Source organism: Ornithodoros turicata, chromosome 4 (assembly GCF_037126465.1).
Source record: "Ornithodoros turicata isolate Travis chromosome 4, ASM3712646v1, whole genome shotgun sequence".
Classification (NCBI taxonomy): Eukaryota; Metazoa; Arthropoda; class Arachnida; order Ixodida; family Argasidae; genus Ornithodoros; species Ornithodoros turicata.
This window is the reverse complement of record NC_088204.1, coordinates 9,110,391-9,126,520: the sequence shown is the minus strand read 5'-3', so window position 1 is coordinate 9,126,520 and position 16,130 is coordinate 9,110,391. Positions and strand designations below refer to the sequence as shown.

Below are 16,130 nucleotides of genomic sequence, written 5' to 3'. Positions count from 1 at the left end.
CGACGCCAACGATGCTGCCGTAAGTTCACAATGCGTAGCGACCATCGTAGAAGAGCGGTAGAGATTCCGACAAATTCGGGTGACGCCCAGTGGTTTATCCAGAAACCCAAACTTGGAGGGGTGTTCGGAAGAATTGGGGGGGGGGGGGGGGGGGGCGATACTATAGTTCCGTCATTACGGCTTGACATATCATTACCTACAAATGTTTAAAGCTGAAATCGCGTGAGCACCCCCTGTAGGGGGTACACAGGAGTTAGGGAAGGGGGGTGTCCCTGAACATTTGGGGGGGGGGGGGGTAGGGAGAGTCCGGATAAATCACTGGTGATGACAGCCCCAGAGCGACTCCCCTTGCAGAGCGTGCACTAGACCTCGGCGCTCTCGCTCGGATTACCAGATGCGTCACCCGAAATCGCACTTAGTTTCTCGTGGCCTGAAAGTTCGAATGAGTTGAAGCATTTTTTAAATAAAAATTATGTGGTAGCGCTGCGAAGCAACTGCGGCTATCAGCGGTGTACAGACGTGGGCAGATGGAGAGAGGACAGCAGGAAGGAGTAGGGGGGGGCAGGGGGGGGTTGGTATGCATCCTGGGCTTACTCCAGGAGGAACTGTACAGACATTGGGCACGTTAAGTAGCTGCTCTCCTTACTCCTTCCCGGATGCTCAAAGTTTCATGCTCCTGGAGTATGAAACTTTAGACAGAAACATGCTTAACTTTACATGAAATTTTACTTAACAGAACAGCTATTAAACGCCACTTGGACGCTTGAACACACCCACTGTGCTCACATTTCTCCCTTTCTACTCTGCTGCCGCCCCACGTCTTTCTTCACTTTCATGGGGAGGAGGGAAGAGGTCACGTGACAGAGCACAAGACCCCTTTATCTTGCACCCTCCAAAAGCTGGGGCGTTAAGAGCGCGCTCACGTACGAAACTGAGTGCGAGCGTAACGACTTAACAGTAGGAGTGCCAAACACTCGCACTCTGGAGCAGGCACTTAATGCACCCAAAGTCTGCCAGAAAGCTCCGGGAAAGAAGACACCACAGCCGGTGCCAGTACCAGTTTCACCTCACAGTCTCGGAGCGGAAGAGAGCTGGAGTGTGAGGAACACGTTTGAGCGCAGTCGCATTTCAAATACGGTCACACAAGCCCATCTAAAACATGTTTACTCGTTGTACCGCACTCGCTGTCACCTTCATCAGCAGTACCACTCTGCACGCAGGCACCATCTTGAAGCTGGTGTGATGGAGAAAATCAATAAAGCGAGTGTCAAGAAAAACATTTTAATTCCACAGCGAGACAACAAAACTTACAGGGTGACGTCCAATCACAACTCGTTTCTCGTTGGTAATTACATTAACTTCGTTTCTTGTTCTCCCAACTGCAATGGCTGACAGATGAAACGAAACTAGGTCGAGTCCTACTGTGCAAGAGCACGCCCGACCCCACAAAAGAACTGCATGTGTGTGTGTGTCTGTGGGCCCACAAAGTATGCCTCGACCACACCAGTGTGGTCGAGTGCGGCTGTCGGACGGGAGCTCGCCACTCACTAACCCCACTACAGCGAGCAACAAGGACCGGCCAAATTGGGTCTCGTCTGCACGGACGATCTCAACAAAAAAACAAACTCCTTCCATTGAGACTGGCGTCTTGGTGGGAAGAAACAAAAACAGTGGAGAAAAAGAAACGGGGACAGAACATCTCGCTGCTGCTGCTGCAACTCTGCGGCTCAGGCGGTCACAAGGGAAGGGAAGTCGTTCCAGTCATCTACCTTTGGAGCCGACTGCTTGGGGGCGTGGCTGTCACCACCTCGAACAGGAGGTTCCCTGGGGCGGCCCCTATCGCCCTGCGGGCCTCCGGGACGACTGCCGCGTCCCATCCCGCGTCCGCGACCACCGCCTCGGCCACGGCGGGCATCCGCAAAGTTGATCTCGATGTCGACGACCTGTCGCTGGCGTCCACGCCTGGCGTACTCGTCGTCGTCCTGCGCGCAATGTAGAACAGACGCACAAAAATACACTCAATAATAATTCCCTCAATGTCAGAATTATGCACTTCCTCACTTTGCACGCATCGACAATCTCAGCAGAGCAGGGCAAACTAACTCAGTGATCAGGTCATGATTCCAGCACATTCACAGAACACATGTATCACGCGGTATTGTTAGTGGTGCACTACTCCAACAGTACCAACATCACCAAACTACCTCAGCTCAGACCTGTAAGAGTCTTTGCTTGATAAAACCGGATTTTATGCAATGAATCTGCGCGCCTTGCAAGATCTAACAGATATCACTTCACCCAGATTCAGGCTGATCTATCCAAGATGTAAGGCATTTGGGAAAAAGCTGGTGTTTGAACAAAATGTAAAAGCAAACAAAACACTAATATCTTAAGATTCCTATCAAACTACATGTCCTCGCCCTATCAAAGTGGCAAATAAGAGTAACTAGAAGATGAGAACCAACAGAAAATCACCTCAAAAGATGTCAAATCATTGCCCACCTCCTCCTCATCTTCCTCTTCGTCGTCTTCCTCCCCTTCCTTCTTCTTGAGCACATACATCTTCTTCCATTGGGCATTCTCTTCTCCCTCGCCTGGCTTGCGGATGTTGAAGCTGGCGCGGGAACGCTTCTGCTCTTGCTCACGCTTGTACTCATCCAAAGTCATTTCCCGGGCTGCAGCAGCAGCAGCTTCATCCTCTGCTGTCTCTCCACCTTCTTCTTTGCTACAATCATTCATCAACATTCGACGTCATTAGACCAGGGTTACCCCCAGGGGAGCAGGTTTAAACTACTTTCCGCGAGGCTACAACTCAAATACGTGCCAAGAGCGACAAAAGGACATGAATGAAATCATAGAAGATACCGCACAGTGCTTGTGTGCTGTGCTTCCAGGGTGTCTACCGAACTGTACTTTTCAAGGTCTTTGACGATCATTTCAAGCGAATTCTCTGACCAAAACAAAGGCAACGTGTTGTCTGCTGCTACGTTTTGATACAGATAACTCAGAAAAGAGGTCGCTTATTGAATAATACGGACCACTTATTGAATTCAAACAAACAGAATACAGGTACCACATGTTTCTCCTTACTGTTTAAGAGAACAGATTTTTTTCCCTGCAGCAGGGAGACCTTGTAATGTGCCTTATTTATGACCCTTCTCTTTTTCCAGTTTGGTAGACACCCTGGACTTGGGAGTGTCACCCCATCGTTCTCTCTAGGCAAAAAATGGTTGCAGGACACCCTACAGCCGTAATGTGCAGCAAGCCCTTGAGACAGCAGGAAGGAAAAAACTGCCAGCTCTACACACAACTTGCCGCTCATTTCTGTTTCCCCAGCGGACAGAGACGTAGAACACAGCTGCTCACGTCTAACACCAAGGGGACGACGACGAACCTTCATAGCAAACTGACCTTGTGTCGGCTGCGTTTTCAGCAGAGTGCTCTTCGCCACTCTTGTCAAGGACACTGGTGTCGCCAGTAGCGGCTTCCTCTCCAGCAAAGGGGCTCAGCTGGACCCTGACAACGAGGAGAGCAAGATCTGTCAGAGCTGGTTGCACGTGAATGCACCAAGTGCAACGACAGAGTAAGGTGTTCCAAAGAGGGTACTCACTCCAGGTCATCGTGGACTGTGCCCCAGTTGTACTGGCCCTCACCACCCTTCTTGTCCACGGGCTTGACGCTACTGGACACGAAACGAGGGTTCGTCACCCAACACTTGCGGTACACAAATAGTATTGCATAAAGTATCTTCATAGTTCAAACACTGTGAGGATCTGCATATATGAGGTCCATGCATACTCTTGAAGATTAAAGCCACTCCCAAATAGACACACAAAAAACAGCTTGTGCCAGGTGACGGCACCCTTGCAGCAACAATGTTGTGCACCGCTAAAAACTGTGTGTCGGTGACAGATGCACCTCATCATGCACTACAACTCATAGAACATCTTGCTGTATTTTTCACACACAAATACCATGCAGGAAGGTGCATGCAATTGATTGATCGATCGATATAACGAACTATGGTGCAACTAAAGGTTCCCGCTTGAGCACCAGGACGTGTATCAAAACCCACCTCTTGTCACTGCCGCTCTGCCTGTCAAACTCGCGCTTGCCCCGACTGTCAAAGCCACGAGGGCCAGGAGCCCCCCGGCCACGTCCACCTCGGAATCCTCCCCTGCCGAGGCCCCCACCACGTCCCCCTCTTCTCAGGTCCCCTTCCCCACGGTCTCTGCAACATACAACACCCATAGTAAAAAGATAATGCTGAAATTATTCGTTGTTCATGATAGAAACGGTATCCAGAAAAGAAGCCTCCGATTGGCTACTGAAAAAAAGATGGCCTGACAAGTTGTGTGACATGACGTGTAGTCCAAAAGCTTAAAGCTGGTAAAGATATGTCAATATATCGATATATATGTCGATATATCAATATCAAGAATGAGGTTGAAGGTGATATGCGCTGGGTTTTTATTTGCCTCACGTGTAATAACACATTGATACAATACAATTGAATGCAGAGTCTGAAAAGATTAAACTATGCCCAAAAGTTTCTGCTACAACTTCAGCAACCACAACCGGTTTTACTACCTTACCTGTTGGAATCAAAGCGGTTCTCAGAACCAGGTCCGGTCCGTTCTTCCCTGTTGCGTCGGTTTTTCCGTTCCTCAAAGTCCCGTTGGTCATCCCTAGGCCCGGAGGCAAATTTCACTGCTCGGTCGGGCCGTGTTGTCCTCGCTCTGTTGTTTTCTGCATCGACAAATAACACCACTTAAATGGACCGAAGTGAAAATCCAATTGCCAAGCTATTAAGACCTTCTCTGAAGAATGATAACTCCTGGGTACTTTAGTTGAAATAATTGGAATGCGAAGGAGCATCTGCATCCTCTGTTTGCCTCTCCACTTATGTTGTAGGCTCCTGACTGCAGTTGTTTGTATCCAGCTTGGGTCGACCGGACAGCAAAAGGCACTTTTCTGTTAACGCTGTGAGCACAGCATCAATTCCTGCAGATTCCCATGGATGGGCAGTTTGTAATACAAAATGTTTTGAGCTATGAAACGTCCCAATCATCTTTACAATGAAGTGCTATTGATTCAAGTCTTGTTGCGTGTATCCTCAATAAATGGTGGACCGAGTCACGTCGGTGTTGCCAGACGAGAGAGCATGCAATACCCGCTTGGCGGAGCAGTCTTTGAAGGTCAATAGATGACTTCAGAAAACCCCAGAGAGCTTAGCGCCGCTTTGAACTATGGGGATTTGCTTATCAGAAAGGACAGTGTCTCCAAACCGTTTCGATTTCTCCTCTCCTAGCCAACTATCTGTCGAGCAGTCAAAGTCAGCAAAAACTAAATGTTTTGAACGTTCCTCGTGACTAGAGCACAGATTTTCATGCATGCTTTTTTTCTCTATAAGGTTTCGTATCTGGACTACGAAAAAACACTTTTGGTCCCCCGAACCGTACTCTCCGCATCCCTCAACGAGCTAGACTCCCGCCCCCTCTCTCTCACAAAATTGCTTAGTCCCTGGCTCCATCCAGCACACCAATGCTCTGCCCTCAAGGCTCTCTTCACCTTTCTGGACACCACAGGACTTCGATCCTTATTGTGAAGGGGCTCATTATTTCATTCCCTGCATCACCACCAGCAATGAAACTCCCCATCCATCCATCCCATAATAAAGTTGTTGTTGTTGTTTCACTTTTGGTCTTGCTTTGGGACCGATCAGAAGCGTTCAATGGTGCATATTTGACCACATTTTGAGGAGCGAGAGCTCACTTCTTTTTTCATGGATGGTTTTGTTGGTTTCGGGAAAGCTTTGGGCCCTCTTTCGCGAAAATCCTGGTCAGGATCGAATATTTTCCGTTTTGGAGGGGTGAGGCGCAGTGTTCAGCCCATACCCTGGCTGCTCCACCCTCCACTGTGTGCAATACACGATGGGATTTACTCCACCTTCACTGTTACGAAGACGGGCGGTGTTCGCATTTTAACTGGCACTGTGACGCAAAGCCGTCAGCCCCAGGATTTCGATCTGTGGCCAAAGCATTGCGCTGCAGAACACAGGGAGCTTTATTTTACCGTGTGATCCCTAATAAAATGCTAATTTTTTTTAGAATAGGTATTTGGTGCATTGCTTTTGTACCAAGGGCAATAAAAACATTGCATCTATTCAGGATTTTTACTGCATATTTAGAAGATTTTCGGTGCATTATTTCAAGCATATATTGGGAGTTTTTCTACTCATGACACTAACTTCGCTGGACACAATGCACCCTAAAATAGTCTATTGCTAAATAACTATGCAATGTGTTATAGAGCCATTACGTGCATGAAGTGTCCAAGTTAGAAGCTTTCGGAATAATACTAAACTTCTACCGCTTTATCAGCCTTCTCAGTCCCTTTAAGACATTTCAATCTAACAGAAGAAATGACATGCAACAGAGTTTGAGTGTCTCAGAATCTGAGATGTGCTTGCAGGAAGGCAAAACTGATGTAGGCTATGACTGCAAGGCCAGCTGCCATCTTCCGGTTAAGTAAAAATTATTTTCCAAAATACGTCGTGCAGGACAAAATGCATCCCACTTGGCAAACGCATTTGTTGGATGTGAAGTGCCAGAGAACTGCATATCATCTATCCTATCAGTTCACCCCACAGTCAACACACAATCCAACCACAATCTTCAGACACAACACTGGCTTTGCAGATTATCATCATACAAAGACTGCTTGCTCTCACAAGTGCCTGAACTGAATGAAAGGTCTGTTCAGCAGCGATTCAAAGATGCACTACAGGACAACAGTTGCAGTCCTCGTTCGTAAATTGAAACGGCTTGCAATAGGACTTGCACGCCCATCGCAGATGTGCAACTTCCAATGTAATAATTTTAATTGCTCGAATGACAACATGATTATCTCATGTCGTTTGAGGGTAAAATAATATCGCAGGCCTGATAGGAGAGCTGGCGTAGCTTCAGTGCAATGGAGCTAAAGCCGGTACCGACATGCCCCGCGAATGCACATCTCAAGATGAGGGATCCCATGAGCACCGCATGGAGGTTAATGAAGTGGTGGTAGTGGGGGGAGGTTATTAAGAGATCACGACCAGATACGTTTTTGTGCCGACAGGGAGTCATATTTTCACTCCACCGCAGTGTTTTGAAACGAAGCACCACCACAACTTTCAAGCTGCAAAGTTCACGCTGATCAATGATCATCAATGATCAGTGTGTTGCACAGAGTATGCAGTAGGCGAGAATGCAACTAAAACAACCTTACAGTGCAGCTAGACGAGGTGACAAACAGAACACCACAAACAAAGCAGAGCCTAAAAGCACGTGCTACTTCACCACCCTGAAGTTTGCCATAATCAGGGGTCACCGAAGTGGTGATCTGTGGCAAAAGAAATTGACAGTCAGAAAACACTCAACGAGAGCGCGATGACCGGCATTTCTTTCGCAACCTCAGGCCCACAATTTGGCGCTTCAGAGGTGTTCGCGACTGCGTGCTCCAGATATGTCCACAATGTGCGGCCATGCCTTGTTCACCAAGTTGCGCACAACTGCGAACATGACTTTTAGTTCACATATCGTTGCACATTTGTAATACACGAACCAAGGGTGTCATTCAACATCTTACTGCCACTCTTCACAATCAATCTTCGCGCACACTGATCAGATATCCGTGTAGTTAGGCTTATGGTCTTAACGAAGAGATAAAACGCAGTTGCGCTTACCGTCTCGCTGTGGTGCAGCGCGTTCCTGAGACTTGTTTACTGGGATTTCCTTGGGGATTTTCTTTGTGGTTGAGCTCGGAGGTGGCTTCACGCTCTTGGTGCCTTTAGACTTGTCCTTTGATGTGATCTTCTCTGCCTTCCGCTTCTCTTTCTCTTCCTCCTGCTGTCGGAGCAATTCCACTGGGTCCTCGTCGTCATCATAAAATAGTTCATATCTATTCTTCACACCAATACCGTACGAATTCTCCATGGTCAGATGGCCACTCCGATCGGAGGATGCCTTTCGATTAAAATCTGACCAATTTTACTCCTTCCCGCGAAATCATACAAAATGGCGAGGTAAACGAAGCGCCGTGCATGCTGGGTAAATTTAGAGGTAGAGAAGGTGACAAGCGAGGGTAAAAATTTTTCTTCAAGAATACTGAATTGGGATATTTATTTCATCATTCCTGTAAAATTTAAACTATAGTACAACAGAAAAAGTTTCTCAGCGCGTGCATTCTAAATGTGGGTCATTACCCAGGAGTCACCGGAATCGCAACGCAAGTGGCGCGAAGTTCGTCCCTTCCCCAAATCTTGCAGGCACATGCTTGTGTGGAGCATCTGCTCGGTGTGGCGCGCTTTTTCCATAGTGCACAATGTCTGCGGAACGTCCTTCTTGCGTTAGCCCAAAACGTAGGAGACTGAATGACACGTCTCCATCCTGCCCCACTTTAAAGGACTTGGCCATTTATCCCTGGAATTGGCATAAAGAAGTGGAGAAGGATCTGGACATGAGCCCCGAAAGCACCCCGAGGCCGGCACCTACAACCCCAAAGTCAAACGAACAGCTACGAAGAGGAAGGCCACGACTGGATGAAATTACCTCACTCATTTTGGAAGGATCTTCGTCACCAAGTGCAATCAAATGCAATGTCTGCAACAGGGTATTCCCGCGAGAAAAATCTTTGCAAGCCCACGTTAGGACTCATACAGGTAAGGCGCCAAAAACGCAACACCTCTAAAAATACATTTTCTCTGTTAACTGCTGCATGGCATTTGAGTTCTTGCGTATTCCTGGATGACTAATGTAGTGAGTCATAATGGTGGTAAGATGGACTCTTTAGACTTCCAGGCAGGCAACATTTCCGAATTTAAAAGGCATCCATGAGGGTATCGAAAACAAAGGCTTTAAAGGTCAATGTCGGCTACCGTGCTGTTGATTGGAAGAAATGCACTTTTTTTTTGCACACATTTTGTTGCTCCTTTGCGTAAAAAAGGCAACTGCTGCATGCTTTTTACACCGTTAATTTTTCTGCAGTGGCGCCTTTTCGTCTCTTTGGATCGTTTAGTACTTAGCCCGCCAATTTGGTCTAATGAATTTTGTGCCTTGCAGGACTTTTCGAAATTGTGTAAGGTTTAGACAGCTGTCTGGGCCACTAGAGCATCGAAAATGATAATTTTAATTTTAGTTGGACGATGTCACATTTAATAAAAGCATGACATTCGGCCTCTGACCCACTTGGCGTCGGACATTGCATTGCGACGGAATGACATCACAAGACAGCATTCTCATTGTAAATGTCCCTGTTTCAGGAGAAAAACCATACAAGTGTGATTACCCAAACTGTAAGCGGTCATTTGCACAGAGCGGACAACTGAAGACCCACCAAAGGTTGCATACAGGAGAAAAGCCATTCAAGTGCTCCCATCCAGGTATATTATTGAAGTGGTATCTTTAATGAATGCCTGTTCTTATGTGTGTGTCTGTCTTCAGACTGCCTGCGCAGGTTTACCCATGCCAACAGGCACTGCAGCACTCATCCGTTTGCGGTGCTGGAGAGGGACGAAGCAAATGCACTCCAGCTGGCTGACAGCGAGAATAAGAGCCAGGCTGTGCTGCTCTGGCTTGAGAAGTAGGTCTCCTTATGTGTCACTATTGTCCCCCTCCGATAAATTTCTCAGTAAAAGATGAAGTGCAAGCAGTATGAACCACTTCCACACACACCCAACAACACCGAATATCCTCTGGACGTACAAATAATGTCCCAGCGGATTCACACGTCTGACGGATATCACTCGGATATCCATCGGACGTACGAATTCTTTAGGACATTATTCGGACATCTAGAGGATATTCGGTGTTGTTGGGGACGTGGCAATGTAGCAAGGAAAGACATACAGAGAAATTGAAAGCACCTCTCGGGCATTACCGAGTACAAAGTGTCATGAAGTCTCAGCCTAAAATACGCGTGTACGTAGAAATGGCCTGTTGGCAGCAGTTACAGGCCTAGAAAAAAATTCTGGGCAAAAGACGTTCACAGGAAGGAGGTCCTTCTGTGATGTGCCATACGGAATGCAGATCACGTCAGGACACGCCGCTGAACTGTGGTCTGGTCGCGTCATTCCGTAAGGCATGATGTTGCTATGAGCGAGTTGTCCGCACACTAGCCTGTTTCTTTTAGCAATACGGTGGCAACAAAGCAGTTGCATTGCTGTTGCTTCATCCTCGACGGAAATTTCGTCGCAGGTATCAAAAGGAACGTCGCCAGCGAGGTTCGGGGAAAGTGAGGAAACTCAAGCAGGAACTGGAGCGGCAGGCCATCATTGATGAGGAAGTACTTCGAAGCAAGAACGAAAGCGAAGACATACTAGGGGCACTCGCCCTTATGGAGCTGGCATCTGCAACACCCAAGGCACCGCTTTTCGAGCCTTGCCAAGAACCCCTAGATTTGAGGAAAAGGAAGTCACCACTCTGACAGGTGTCTCTGCAGCATGAAACGTGCTGAAGAGTTATGGATGTGGATGGCATCGGCTGTGCTCGAGACTATTATAGTTTGCAATGACAACTCTAACTGTTGCAGGGACAGACAACAGTTTGTACATATGTAATATGAAATAAATATCAGTTTTATGTTGGTTCAACAGGTTTCTTTATTCTAGCCATAGTCAGACAAGTAACATGCTTCCACAGGCATTTTACCGGGCTGCACCTAAAATGGGTACTTCCTATGCATATCCCCTTGTTCCTAACCATTTTAGGTACGGATTGAGTAACACATTTAGATTTTTGCTAATTGAAACTACTGCCTCTCTACTTTAAAGGAGCAATGACAGACCACTACCTACATGGTTCCCCCTAGCTTTTGAAAATGCCACTTTCAGGGTTGGGGGAACCCTGACATTTTCCAGTCCTTTTGATTTTTTTCTCATCAAGGAGCTGCAGTGCAAATTCCACTTACCACACCTACGTATCATTTCAACACTATGTACATACTCTCCAAAAATAACAACAAACATGGGCATTCTTTCACTTTCAACATGGAAAAAAGCAACAACATATAATCTCCTTATGTAAGACATACTTTGAATCTCTGAATCTCCACGTTTGATATGTATATTATGTTGCACAAACAAGTTATACTGCCTCCCAATCCAAAATGGATTCTCACACACTATCACATGCTGCTATTAGCTGGCCACACAATGTGCGCTCATATGTATTGAATGGGGGCCTCTAGGGCTTAGAGATATCACAGGTAGCAGAGATTCTTATGTTCCAAGTCCAGGTGACTGCATCATTTTAATGCAGTTTCTTGGGTGCATAAACAGTGAACTGGTGTAGCCAGCATTAATCTCTCAGTTTTTTTTGTTCACGTTCTTTTTGCAGAAGTACCGCTTGTAACAAAGTGGTCGGAAACCCAGGTATCGACATATTTCTTCCCATAGCCCATAGATGTAGCCCACGAGAAGCAGGCGCGCTCCAGGGATCTCTGGTACGCTAGGGAAGTTCTGTTAAAATTGAGGGAGTCGTGGGGAACGTTGAGGACAATAGCGCATGCCTGAAGTACTACAGAAACTACTGAGGGCACCACTGAGGAATCTTCTCAATGTTCGTAGAAGCGGGCACTGGACTTCTCAAAAGCATGTTGCAAGAAATGTGTCTCTACCATGCTTTGGTGATGCTTAAATTAACATGCAAAGTGAACACATACAACAAACACACGGATGTGGTTTTTGGAGGCACGTGAATCGCGCATTCACCGGTGCTAAAAATGGTTCGAGGAAAGTGTACTCGGATTTTCCTCCCCATGACTGATCTTGCACTGAACAATGAATGGGACCTCGTTCAAGCAACGTTGCGGGTCTCACGTCGCCACTTCTCGATGAGGGTCCAGCGTTGCCCCGGAGTGGCAGCAAAATACTCTCGCTGCTTGTCCGAATACTTTTCTTGCACTTCAACAATGTCCCTATAGCGGCCGTCCCTCCAGTGAAAGTTGAAGAGCTTGAGCAGCTCCAGCCTCCGCTCGAACGTGCCTACTACGTCGATGGGCTGTCGTCGTTCCAGGTGGGGCACCTGCACCTCTGGGAAGAGCAGGACCGCACGTAGGGCAAACCAGCCTCCGTACTTTGGGTGGATGCAGACGCCCAGCAGTTTCTGAAAGGGTTTGTTGCGAGCCATTTAGTTGTTGTCCTCCAAATGTATTTCAAGAGATTCATTGAGCAGAACATAGCAGTCCTTTTTTATCGTCACACTTCCAAACATGTTGTTGTTTGAAAAAAAAAATATATATATATAAGCAGAAACTGAAGCAGAGCTGAACTGAGGACCTAGTAACTCAAAATCAGAAGCGTAGTCAATGCTCTGTTTTGAGGGAGGCGTAAGGACAACGAACCAGTGGCTGTACCTGTTTCTAAGGCTGTGTTCACACGGGGCAACCTTTTCCAGCACCTATGAGCAATTTGTTAATTGCTGGCAATCGGCTGACATTACCAACTCAGTCGCTGAGCGAAATCCTCAGAAGTTGCTCGTGCATCAGCCAATCAGCGAGAGGAGCATTGCCATGTGACACCTGAAGGCGTGATGCGACTTCGTTTGCACTACCTACTACCTGGCATGGGTTGAAATCCTGCAGGTGTAGCTGAGAAATAACTTTTTTTGTTAAACTAATGCCACATAAACATATCAACCGGCATTTTTTGAAGATAATGATGATCTTTTGGAAAAATAAACTGACTTGGGCTTGCATAATGGCAGTTGAAGAAAAGGCACCATCAGTTGGGCTCGAACTTACGCCTTCAGATTGCTGCAAGATTGCTCATGGGTTGAGCTACCGACTTGCTACATGTGAACGCGTACATTGCATTGTCTCATAAGATGTTGGTTTGAATTGCTGGAAAAAGTTGCCCCGTGTGAGCGCAGCGTAAGGGTGTTTTGGATGGCTAAGGCTGCAGGGACAAACTTACTTTGTCAGTCTAGTACTCAGTCTTGGGTAGTAACTAACTTATAAGTAACTTGCAACTAACTAGTTACTTTTATACAAAAGTAACTGTAAAATGTAGTTACGACTAGGTTACTCAGGTATGGCAATATTTTCCACGTCGTTTTTCCTAACAAAAAATTAAAAATTTTTTCCCCACGATTTTTAAAATCTCACACGTAGCCAGGATGATCTAAACTAACTCCCACCGTGCTGCTGTTAAGGCTCATGGCAAATCCTATGTTTATAACACGGTATAACGAGGACAGTACAAGTGCAAGAACAAACCTTTTGAGAGTTACATTTATTCTGCTTTTTCTTTACTTAGAAGGTAACTGTAATGTAACTAAGTTACTTTAACGTGGTATCTCTAGCTTCACCTAGTTACATTTCAAAAAACAGTAACTGTTTGCAAGTTTTTTCACTATTTAAACACGGTTACTATTTTTGGAGACAAACCATAACTGTAACTTTGTTACTTTTTTGAGCAACTTATCCACGACTGCTAGTATCCAAATCAGCATATCAACGTGCAGGACACTGCATGGCTGTAGCACGGCGGCTCCTATATGTATTTGTCACTTACATGAATCTAAATGTTGCCTGTATAAGTGCTTTGGTATCCTAAGACATTCACACTCTGTAGCGACACTCACTTTATGAGTCTCTTTTTTTTGTTTGTGAATGACCTCATAAAAGCATTATCATTTGTGACAGTTTTGAGGACACTGAAATTTTGGAATTTGTTGACCGTAACAGCAGTGGCGCGGCGTGAGGGTGGCTGTAGGGGCGGTCACCCCGGGCGCAAATTATCGACAGAGAGAAAAAAAAGTTCGAAATAAAAACAGTGAAACTCTTCATCAATTAAAAAAATCTCAATTTTTTAATATGGGGTGCTCTTGGAACGATCTTCTGGGCACCTCAAAGGCGACTGAAGCGAGATTCAATATACCAGGTCAGTGTAAAATTGCATCCTGTGTGCTTCGGCAGTAGACCGTGTGCTTTGAAACAGCAGTGCATAATCTTAAACTGAAGCAACCGAAGCATAAAGTGTATGTGGGTCATCCTACTGGGGGAGGTGGGGGATTCTGATACATTCCTGTTAGAGAATAATTGTAGCATTTGCAGGGAATGTAAAAACATCGTGCATAAAAGAAGTATTTGTGTGCCAGTCATACTCACTTTATCCTTTGGGGAAACGTCTTGGAAGTCTACCCCTTTGCACGTGTAGTAGTAAGCTGCACCCGACACATGACTGGCCGTCTGCATGAGCGCCTTAGGGCGACGGTTTGGATGGAGTTCAAAGTCCTGAATCACTTGTACATATCCTTCTGGAAATACCTGAGGAACAGGATTTTCTTCAATAATGTTACATGCTTTCAGTGTCACCTGTATAATGCAATTAGCAATCCTAAAATGTTTTTAAAATGCCTCCCAGCAGCAGCTTTTTGTTAGCTCCACGTCGCTTATGCGCCTGCGGTGATTCAACCTTCCTTAACCTATTAAGTAAGGTAACAGGCGCTTCTCGTTACAGACATGTTTTACCTGAAGAAAAGATAGGGAGATAATCTGTTAGCTGTTTTGGAAAGAAAGCACATAGGAAAGGTTAGCCAAGCATGAGGCTGCATTGGTGCTCTTTTAAAAGGAATGAAAAAAAAAGGTGCTTGTTTTTTTTTCAGCGATTCATGAATTGGACTGGTTGGTGTCTACATCGTGTTGATGATGTATAATCTTCGCTTTGTGATTATAAAGGTGTGCAGGTTAAGAAGTGGATGTTTACCTTGTATGTGGCTGAATTAATTACTTTCAGCCCCTCTTGCTTCTACTAAGTCAGTTTCGCATTTATGCTGTGCCAGAAGCACCCATGTTGAGATCGCAACTTATCTCGAGACATTTCTAGCGACATTAAAAGTTGATCTAGCAACTTTTAAAGATCTGTCTAGCAACTTTTAAAGATCTGTCTAGCAAATTTTCAGTCAGAGTTTCCAGCAGCACTGCCTGCTTGTGGTGTTCCTTATTACAGTGAGTGTGTTTACTTTGGTACTGCAGATGCAGTGGTGTAGCTAGACTGATATTTTCGGGGGTTCAGCCCACTCCAAAGTCGTACATTTTGTAGTGCATTTTGGTGAGAGAAAATGAGGGTGAAATCCTGCCCCCCATCTAAAGTTCCCACAGAACCCCTCCCATATTTTTCTTGCTATAGGTGACTGAGGTGAAGCAATTCGTGTAATCAATCTTGTTATTCCAGAAAGATTTTTCTTCCCGTCTCACCTCTTTCACTCTGGAGAAGCAGAGAGTCATGCACTCATCAAAGGGATCCTTGAGTGCCAACCCTTCACTGCTGAGGACTAAGGGCAGGAAGGCTTTTTCGAATGTTGATGGTGTACTGACCGCAACATAGCACAAAGTATCAGGATGGTGAACAAATTTGAACTGTCCCGGCACACACTCGTTGTACCACGATACCTGAGGAAAAAAAGAGAGAGAGAGAGAGAGAGAGAGAACGAAGGTTTTGAACCGAGCTTGAACGAAAAGGGAATGCAGTTCTTTCCAAGATTGTTTTTCTTTTTCCTTTTAGGTGCTGATGGTGAACATCCCAAAACACACATTCTCCCATCTTCACGCTTTTCGCGCTCCCGTAAACACAGCGCGATAACAGGTAAATACACGGACACGCAAGCAGAACACCTTTACCGTGTCGGCAACTTGATCCCCACTACGTACCGCGACGCACAGGACCAACATTTGACTTCCCCCAACACGGGGAGAGGTAGTAATTGTAATCTTCCCGGCTGTTAATAACAACAAGAAAAAGGTCACCGTTGATAACTTAGAGTGGTTTACTTGCCTTAAAAGGATGAACTTCTATCGCGTATGGGCTCAGGATCTCATCCAGCGTGCCAGTTATAGCATTCAACTCCATCCCAATAATGCCAAGGTCGTGCCGCCTTGGAATCGGGAAAATTTGTAGTGACCTCGGCCTAGTTACGCGCGATCAACTCTATTACGTGGAGTGGTAACATATTACGATATTACAATGGCCTACACGTGGTTTGAAGCGCGAGAGCCGGTTGCGCAAAAAACAACACAAGAAACAGTCGAAACAGTGGTGCACCAGAGGCGCCTTGTGGCGGAGATACTGGATAATGGGTGGAATGGAC

At 46.1% G+C, this 16,130-nt stretch overlaps 3 protein-coding genes across 5 annotated transcripts; 1 reads left to right on the top strand and 2 right to left on the bottom strand.

Moving 5' to 3' along the window:
- Positions 1 to 1,267: 1,267 nt before the first annotated feature.
- On the bottom strand, positions 1,268 to 8,095 carry LOC135390965 (SERPINE1 mRNA-binding protein 1-like). 3 transcript variants are annotated; one of them, XM_064620981.1, is made up of 7 exons: positions 7,730 to 8,095; positions 4,596 to 4,749; positions 4,076 to 4,231; positions 3,611 to 3,679; positions 3,412 to 3,516; positions 2,476 to 2,725; positions 1,268 to 1,982 (listed from the first exon to the last, which is right to left on the bottom strand). In XM_064620981.1, the coding sequence occupies exons 1-7, from the start codon at positions 7,977 to 7,979 to the stop codon at positions 1,728 to 1,730; spliced, it is 1,239 nt and encodes a 412-aa protein (XP_064477051.1). In that variant the 5' UTR covers positions 7,980 to 8,095; the 3' UTR covers positions 1,268 to 1,727. The 3 variants fall into 3 exon arrangements, with proteins under 3 accessions (XP_064477051.1, XP_064477050.1, XP_064477053.1); XM_064620980.1 differs by having other exon boundaries at positions 3,611 to 3,682; positions 7,730 to 8,094; XM_064620983.1 differs by having other exon boundaries at positions 2,503 to 2,725; positions 3,611 to 3,682; positions 7,730 to 8,094.
- Positions 8,096 to 8,249: 154 nt separating this feature from the next.
- On the top strand, positions 8,250 to 10,633 carry LOC135390967 (zinc finger protein 367-like). The gene is made up of 4 exons (XM_064620986.1): positions 8,250 to 8,704; positions 9,305 to 9,424; positions 9,486 to 9,624; positions 10,239 to 10,633. Exons 1-4 carry the CDS (start codon positions 8,368 to 8,370, stop codon positions 10,465 to 10,467), a joined length of 825 nt encoding a protein of 274 aa, XP_064477056.1. The 5' UTR covers positions 8,250 to 8,367; the 3' UTR covers positions 10,468 to 10,633.
- LOC135390968 (cyanocobalamin reductase / alkylcobalamin dealkylase-like) lies at positions 10,618 to 16,122 on the bottom strand. The gene is made up of 4 exons (XM_064620987.1): positions 15,818 to 16,122; positions 15,241 to 15,435; positions 14,152 to 14,310; positions 10,618 to 12,146 (listed from the first exon to the last, which is right to left on the bottom strand). Exons 1-4 carry the CDS (start codon positions 15,890 to 15,892, stop codon positions 11,838 to 11,840), a joined length of 738 nt encoding a protein of 245 aa, XP_064477057.1. The 5' UTR covers positions 15,893 to 16,122; the 3' UTR covers positions 10,618 to 11,837.
- Between the last annotated feature and the right edge of the window lie 8 nt (positions 16,123 to 16,130).

Bases quoted from the DNA above. Each gene is read 5' to 3' on its own strand.
- LOC135390965 (XM_064620980.1), bottom strand. From the start codon at position 7,979: ATGGAGAATTCGTACGGTATTGGTGTGAAGAATAGATATGAACTATTT. The intron at 4,232-4,595 runs GTAAGGTAGTAA...TGTATGTTGCAG, and splicing joins AACCGCTTTGATTCCAACAG to AGACCGTGGGGAAGGGGACC. The intron at 3,683-4,075 runs GTGGGTTTTGAT...TTTCGTGTCCAG, and splicing joins CAGAGCGGCAGTGACAAGAG to TAGCGTCAAGCCCGTGGACA.
- LOC135390967 (XM_064620986.1), top strand. From the start codon at position 8,368: ATGTCTGCGGAACGTCCTTCTTGCGTTAGCCCAAAACGTAGGAGACTG. The intron at 8,705-9,304 runs GTAAGGCGCCAA...TCCCTGTTTCAG, and splicing joins CCACGTTAGGACTCATACAG to GAGAAAAACCATACAAGTGT. The intron at 9,625-10,238 runs GTAGGTCTCCTT...ATTTCGTCGCAG, and splicing joins GTGCTGCTCTGGCTTGAGAA to GTATCAAAAGGAACGTCGCC.
- LOC135390968 (XM_064620987.1), bottom strand. From the start codon at position 15,892: ATGGAGTTGAATGCTATAACTGGCACGCTGGATGAGATCCTGAGCCCA. The intron at 14,311-15,240 runs GTGAGACGGGAA...CCTGTTCCTCAG, and splicing joins GCTTCTCCAGAGTGAAAGAG to GTATTTCCAGAAGGATATGT. The intron at 12,147-14,151 runs GTGAGTATGACT...AAACCCTTTCAG, and splicing joins ACGTTTCCCCAAAGGATAAA to AAACTGCTGGGCGTCTGCAT.